The sequence below is a fragment of the Monopterus albus genome, unplaced genomic scaffold, assembly GCF_001952655.1.
Source record: "Monopterus albus unplaced genomic scaffold, M_albus_1.0 scaffold26.1, whole genome shotgun sequence".
NCBI lineage: Eukaryota > Metazoa > Chordata > Actinopteri > Synbranchiformes > Synbranchidae > Monopterus > Monopterus albus.
This window is the reverse complement of record NW_018127906.1, coordinates 1,699,873-1,707,829: the sequence shown is the minus strand read 5'-3', so window position 1 is coordinate 1,707,829 and position 7,957 is coordinate 1,699,873. Positions and strand designations below refer to the sequence as shown.

The window sequence follows — 7,957 nt, the reverse complement described above, 5'->3', positions numbered from 1 at the left end:
GAAAGCTGCCTCCATCCTCAAAGATCCCACCCACCCCCAGCACGGACTGTTCACCTCCCTACCCTCTGGCCGGAGGTTCAGAAGTGTGAAATGCAGGACCACTAGACTGAAAAACTCTTTCTTTCCCTCTGCCATCAGACTCCTAAACAGCTGAGGAGTTTATTACCAGGAAAGCGTCATGTACTGTCGACCTGTACTGTTTACATTCTCAGTTTGCACATGCATAATTGCACAATGACTGTTGACTGCTGCACATGCTGCTCCCATGCAGCATACATTCTGTTATTATATTTTTATTATATTTCTGCATTTGCTGCTTAAAGTGCCTTAGATTTTGTGTTACTTATTTATCTACTTTATATTTCATTTGTATTTTGTGGCATTCATGTGGACGGCAAAGTAAGAATTTCATTGTACAGGGAAACATGTTTCCTAACTGTGCATATGACAAATAAACACTTTGACCTTGACCTAGTGTTTCCAGCTGTTCATCTACGCTACATTTAACAATGTTCATATACACCTTACAAGGGCTGGTTTGCCAAATCTCAGGCCAAACTTGAGTCCTTTGTAGGAAATCAGTGTAAAACCTGTTGTTTGGTTTGTAAAATGCTCATCAGTAAAGTAGAAATGTCTTGAGCTGCAGTGTGCCAATCCACCGGTGATGCTTTTTAAACTGGCCTCCTCCTTACTTCAGGTGGCACTGCTGCGCTGGCTGTCCTCTCAGACTGATGAGGACCGAAGGGTCTTGGTAGCGATGACGGGCATCCAAGTCGGCAGAGAGTTGCTGAAACGGATCACTGGCCAGGACAAAGTGGACGCTTACAAGGTGCATTCAAAGGAGCCTTGATGATGTTGTTCAGTGTCGGTGTGAATCTATTTTGAGACCCTTTCATGTTCTGTTTTCCTTTGACCTGACTCACTGTGTTTGTGTGTTTCCCCAGAGAGCGTGCATCCTGAGCATTGCAGAGTTTGTCCATCAGAACCCGCGAGCTTCACAGGCCCAGATCAATGCTGAAGTGGAGAAGAGAGTTCTGGATTTTGCTGCTCAAGTCAAAGCTCTGGAGACGGCTCCATTATTCTGAGTTTAACTGTTGATGTTTTAATTAACAAAGATGTGAAAAACTCAACAGTGTGGGCACATTTCATATCTGTATAGCTGAAACTGAACACACATTTTAGATTTTAGACCCTTTTCTATATTGTACTGTATATTTCCTCCATGTTTGCAGGAACTACAGGGCAGATGCTTTGGTGCTCGGCACAGCGAGGGATCCTGGGGATGACAACCAGGAGTAGGGACTGCTTTGCTGCACACGAGCCTACAGACGTTGGCAATGTGATGCAGTAGGCCGTGGAAACCAGTTAGTCATTCTCAGCTGCTATGTGTAGGCTGTTCAGGACAAATGGCCTGATCCCCATCTGCAGTACACTGGCTTTATTCCTGGCCATTAGTGCCTCTCACTGAGCATCCCTGCAGTTTTCACACGTACCACTCTAGTCCATTGTCTGGGAATCAAACTGGGCATTATTTAGATTTTGTTGTAGGTGACGATACTGCCAGAACTTCCACATTTGCTTATTGTGCTTCTAATAATAAATATTTTATTCCGTATTGTGGTCTTTATATGTGTAGGCATGTAGTTTCAGTTATAAAGTCATTTACACCAGACTTTCATCACCATCCATTTATATGTTTGTTTGGCAGTGTGTGCATTTACACTAGATACTAATGTAACTCATAGTTAAATTTGTAGGAGTTAAAAGGTGTCACTTGGCAGTTGCAGTCATTGCTTACAACAAAATAATAGTAGATTTCCTAACGATGAATGTAAGTTACTTATTTTTGCTTTAAAAAAATAGAAGTTGAGTTGGAAAAAAGTGTTTATTACATAATTACATACATAAAAAATTGTGATAGACAATAAAACAGAGGAATGGAGGCCCAACTGTGTAACCATAGAAGAACACTGTTGCTGCCCTGCTGAGGCGTTCTGGCCTTCTCATCTTGCTCCGGTCCTGGTACTTCAGGGCAGATTATCAATAGTCCCATCCCTGTTTTTGATACTCATTAGCTGGTTTACCCACCTTCGCCCTCACAGAATTTGTATTTTCATTTATTAATTTTCTCCTTTTCCTTTTTCTTTGTCTCTCTCTCTGTTTTTTCACTTCCCCCTCCCTCCTTTTTTACTTACTACCAGACTCTGTATAGAGTTGAACACACCCACGTAACACACCTTCACACACAAACCACATGTAAAGCTCCCATTCATTCTTCTCTAAATGGCCTGTATCCATGTTCCATGTTTCGTCTTGTTACCGTGCTAATTTGTGTTGCAATTAAAAAGAAAGAAAGAAAGAAGTTGGGTATGAAAATTCAGTAAAAAGGAATCATAATGACAGATTTTGTCCTTGTGGGGAGTCTTCAAAAATCTGGACTACAACCCTGCATGAAGGTATAGTTTACATAATTTGGTTTGGTCCGGTTACTTTATTAATAATGTTCCTTGTTTATTTGTATTTATTCCGTATTTAGGTTTAGATACACACTTTTTTCTCCACTTTTTAAAACTATAATTTTCAGACAGCAGTGTCTTGGAAATGAGAGTAACAAAAAATAAAATACAGTTAGACTGAATTAAATTAAATACAGTTAAATTAAAAACCGCTTCCCCGTTGCTGCCTGGTTTGACGCTTCGCGGTGGTTGCCCCGCCCACCTCAGACGTCAGCTGTTCTGATTGTACAGTCTTGTAGCGTCCTCTGATAGGCTGGAAAATTTGGGGGCGCTTCGGGTACAAAATGAAAACACATCCTTCTAATAAGGAGATCAGTTAGAAATTTAACGTCGGTGCATCAGTCCGCTCGTCGATTTCTTTACCGGGATCTTTTTGTGCTATGACCTCTTCAGGATGTCTAACAGCGGAGCTGTGGAGATTTCCAATAAACTGGAGAAGTAAGTGAAGCCAAAGTTAACTTTTGTGTCACTATTACAATATGATTACTCAGTTATCAGCTAGTTTCTGATTAACTTTCCATCAGTGGACTAATTGTTGCAGATCTAGTTGATGTCCAGGCTGTTGACTAATTACAAAGACTGTAATGTGTGACATCCTACATCAAAACTCACTTGACATGATGGTCGGGGGGGGGCTTTGTTTGTTTTTTTGTCATGTTTGTGATAAGCGTGCTAACGGGGACAACTGGTTTCAGATTTTTGTTAGTGTTGTGTTTGTTCTAATTTGGATTTAAAGGTGGATTTAACTTTGATAAATATTTTTAAACTGCCGGTTCATGCAGAGCACAAACAGAAGCCATTTAGATTCGATTAGATTCAACTTTATTTTTTATTACCCATGTACAAGTACAAGGCAACAAAATACAGTTTAGCCTCTAACCAGAAGTGCAGAGTGCACAGTATCTACAGTCAGAACTAATTTACCATAGATATGCACAGTGGATATTTACAGTAAGTTATACAAGGCAATATACAACAGACTTTATGGATTTAAATTACATTAATCTTATAAAACACTAGTGCTATGGGATGGAACAGTGCAGAATAAGAAGATAAGTTACATGAGTGAACAGTTCAATGGATGTAAATAGCAGTATTCTGTGAGTATGTGCAAATTAACAGATCACCTCAGTGTTACAGGTAATAGAAGTGTATTGCATTAGTCCAGGAAGGAGAGATGAGAAGGGGTGAGGTGTGTGTAGTGGTATAGAGGAAGAATTTAGACTTGTCATCATTACACCTGGAGCTTGGATGTCACTGATGCTGACTTTGTCTTCACAGGTCTTTGTCCATAGACACTGATGCCATCCATGATGACCAAATGGAAACCTACCACAGGTAACCCTAAGCAATTAAAAACACTGCTGGTTTGTGCCCAGCAGTCAGCCTTTGTCTTTTACAGGCCATTATTAAAAATCCAAAGTAAAATTCACAACCTTTATGCAAAGTGATTTTCTTGTTTCAACCAGTTTCCTCTTTTTACCTAAACAGCTGTTGCTGGTTAGTAAATGGTTAAAAGATCACAACATAGAAGAGAAGCAAACTGCATTAATGTGGAGGAAAAATCCCTGTTTACCTATAGTAAAATGAGCAACTTTCAGTGAGTGTGAAATAAAAAGAATTGAGATAGATATGTCCTTTGTATTTTATTTCTTGCAAGAAACAGCAGTAATACCATGGATGGCTTCTTTTTTCAGAGGATATTGTGGTTTGCATGGTCTGTAATCATACTTTGGAGTAATTACAACCAGTTCACAATCTTTGATGAGGCCAGCACTGTATTTATGTGTAGCCCACAGTGTCTTAGGGACTTCCTGTAAGGCTGGGATGGCTGCAGCCTGTGCTTCAGATAGGAAGTGCTGAGCTCGTGTTGTGTTTTCAGGTACCAGCTGAACAGATCTTGTTGAACGAAACACTGAAGAGAAGCTTCTTTTAAAACACTGCAGTGTAGGAGAAAACAAAATAGACGCATCGTGAGTTGGTTGCCAATTATTTGTTTGCATGCATTTTTTAACGAAGGGACCCATGTCTCTCCATTCATCATTAATGCCTTTGGCCAAAGAAATGTGTGGAACGGCTCTGTCAATGTCATACAGTTGAAACTGTGTGTGTGTCAGAGAAACTGCAAGTGTACATCTGTGTGTGGTCCAAAATAGATGTGTAGTAGACAATTTGTCATTTTTCTGTCGAAACCATTCCTGTTCATAGCGTTCATCAGGTCCATCAGACACATAGGAGGTGCGATGCAAATCCTCTGGTGTCATGAAGTCAGTGTTTGTGTGTGAAACTAATCTTTTTGCCTCATAGAGTAATGCAGATGAGAGTTGTGAGGTTTTCAGTTTCCATTCATATGCATACAGCAATGCAAAGGGGCTGTACTGCACAAAATTGTGAGTCAAACATTGATCAGAATCACAAACATTTTGAACTTTAGTGCTGTGATAGCAGAAAGGAGTGTTTGAAAAGTGAGGGAGAATCCTCACACCAAAGTAGAGCCGTCATGTTCTCTTTTACTGTCTGTCCAGATGCACCCTCAGAGTAAACATAGTGTCAGCTCAGTTTGGGAGGAATGAGAAACTCTGAAGCTTTAATAACAGAATGCGTTGCACCGGAGTCAACTAGAAAAACAACAGTTTGTCCTCCCACTGTGAGGGCATATTCAGGAAATGTTTTAAAGGCAGTTGTGGTGTATTTAACATATGTTAGCCTTGTGGCTCAAATTTCTGTTCAAGAAACTGAATAGATGTCTGTATCTGTGTGTGTGTGTGTTAGTACAAGCAAGCTGTTCTTCATTGCGGTGTGCAGTGTGTGTGTGTTGTGTAGTACCTCTTTCTGATGTCAGAGAACTTATCTTAGCAGCAGCAGAGTGTCCTTCAGTATACATTTGTTGAGCCACAGCGCCTGGCTCGTCAGCAGGGCCCCCTCCCTCTCCCCCCCCACCAGCTCGCCCTCAGTCTGATGTGGTGTGTGTAACAGCCCCAGCTTCCTCCGCATAGTCACGTGCCCAGTGGCCCTGCTTCCCACAGAGGTAGCAGATGTCAGACGGCATCTGGGGTCGTCCCATAGCCCCTCATCGTCCTCGTCGATATCCATGGCCGCATCCACGTCCATGGAAGCTCTGATACATGGATACAGCTGCCATGTGGAGCTCGTTGTGTTTTTTCATCCTTTTTCTTCTTCCTTTGCTGTAGTTGGTCGTGTGCATGAGTGGCATGACGACGGAGCTCACTGAGACGAGCATCAATGTAGCCAACGCATGATGTTTTAACTGCAGCAGCAATCTCTGGTCTCAGTCCGTTTAGAAAACAGTTGCTGAGATGTGTTTCCCAGACCCCTAGGTGATCTTCCAAGGTATCTGGTTGTGTCAAGCCACTGTGAACGTTGAACAGTTCTGTGAGTCGGTGTAGATACTCCACTGTTGATTCATCATCTTGTTGTTTGCAGGAGGTGAACTTGCACATGTCCAGTTTAGTTGGAAAGGCGTCAGTAATAGCTTTTGCCATAGCAGTAACTGCGTCTCTGTATGGAGCATTATCATCGTGGCTCCAGGTGACATGCTTACAGCGGAGGTCATTGTTTACCTGTGTGTTAGGGAATTTGTCTGAAATATGCTGAAAGTCAGCAGGCTTCATTTTGGTGGCTAGAAGCGGCTTAAGTTCAGTCATAGTGGGACGAAACTCTGCAGAAGATGGTCATTTGGTCAGCAAACTTCTGTCCTGATGCGGTGACATCGGGAAGGTGTTGAGATGCAGCAGTAATGTCTGCTGTCGTCCAGGTGCGGAACACCAACATTGGTCCCTGTGGCCCCGCCACTTCGATCATAGGCATATGATGGGCTGTGCTGGCAGGAGCAAAAGACATACCTGGGTCCTCACTGCTCTCATTTGCTGTGCTGGGCTCGTGCTCGAGGTCATGCTGAAACTGAAGAAGAGAAGCGGCTGGTGGACAGGTGTCAAGGTCAGGGTCCAGCTTCAGAGCAGTAAACTGTGGATACAGAGAAGAGACCTGTGAGTGTGGTGTTCTCGCTGACTTTTCACAATGATTTTTTTCTGTGTGGTCATTATTCTGTCCCTTTTGAAAATAAATGCTAGGTCAGTCTGTATTTTCTTTCTGGCCCTATTGTCTGCTTCCTTTTTCCACATGTAGAGACATGCTTTGTGTTTTTCACAAACCTCTAAATCTTTTACTGAAATTTTCTTTTTCTGTTTTAATTTGGATTCTAACTCTTTGATCTTTTCCACACTTAGGGATCCCCCATGAGGAAACCCAAAGTCACGTGTCCAGTCATTTAAACATTGCACACTTTTTTCGCCATGTTTTCCTCTCATAATATCCGCTATCGGACCCTCAGGAGGTCCAACCTCTTTTGTTCGTTTATTCCCCCTCGGGAGCACGTATACGTGTCTATACAATGCAGACGTCTTTGTAAGGTCCTCGTTTTGTACTGGCCTCAAACAGGAATTAAAAGGCAATAGTCCTAGACTATTTTTTGTAGCCCCAGGCTATGAGAGTCCCAGACTCTTAAAGGAACAGTGTTTTACGAGTCCCAGACTCAGCTGCAGTGGAGAGAATGAGCTGAGAAAACAAGACGAGTTTTACCCCCTTCCTGTTTTTTTTTTATTAATTAGAAAAGCAGGATGAGTTTTATCAATTTTAAAATAAATTGGGAAAGCAAAATAAGTTTGGAAGACAGGATGAGTTCATATGAGGTCATACCCCTCTTTTTTTTTTTTTAGACGTGTATGTATGTGTGTGTGTGTGTGTGCGCGTGTTCCAATAGTAAGTGTTTTCCCTGTATTATCAACACTCACCGAGGTGCTATATGAATTTGAGTTCGAAGGATCCCAGCAGTGATGATCGGGGGCACCAGCGGTCAGTCCCCTGTCACTCGAGTAGTGTAGAGATTAATCAAGAAAATAATTGTTATGGTTGAGTCCCCCTCACCAGGAGGGCGAGGGAGAACTGAGGTAGGACTCAATGTGCAGACCTAGGTGCTAGTGAAGAAAAGGTGGTTTAATGGTAGCAACACAAAACAAAGTAACAGAATCAATCTATCTATCTATATCTATATCTCTCTATATCTATATCTATATATCTCTATCTATCTATATCTATATATCTCTATCTATCTATATATCTATATCTATATCTATATAGATATATATATATAGGCCAGGGTGTGGTAATGTATGGGCAGGTGTATGGTTTTCGGACCAACACCTACAGCTCCAAAACAAATGTGGGTCCTATTTCCCGACTGCCCTTGTTATCAAATAATAGGACAGCATTAATTTTGGTTGAAGTTGGTTTTTACTTAACAGAAGGGTTTAAATAACAATAGTCAGTCCCTTTTTTTTTTATATGTCGAACAAAAGTAAGACAACAGTAGTGGACTTTTTCCTAACAGCACAAAATAGACACGACTGAATATACACTCAAAA

The 7,957-nt window shown here is 41.5% G+C and overlaps 1 protein-coding gene across 1 annotated transcript in view; it reads left to right on the top strand.

The window, feature by feature from the left end:
• Nucleotides 1-2,829: 2,829 nt before the first annotated feature.
• The window catches only part of LOC109957437 (DNA excision repair protein ERCC-6-like), an 18,124-nt gene continuing 12,996 nt past the window's right edge, over nucleotides 2,830-7,957 (top strand). The window contains exons 1-2 of the mRNA XM_020595328.1: nucleotides 2,830-2,954; nucleotides 3,798-3,854. Of these exons, the coding sequence (XP_020450984.1) occupies nucleotides 2,911-2,954; nucleotides 3,798-3,854 (101 nt within the window). The 5' untranslated portion in view covers nucleotides 2,830-2,910. The remainder of the gene's footprint in view (nucleotides 2,955-3,797; nucleotides 3,855-7,957) is intronic.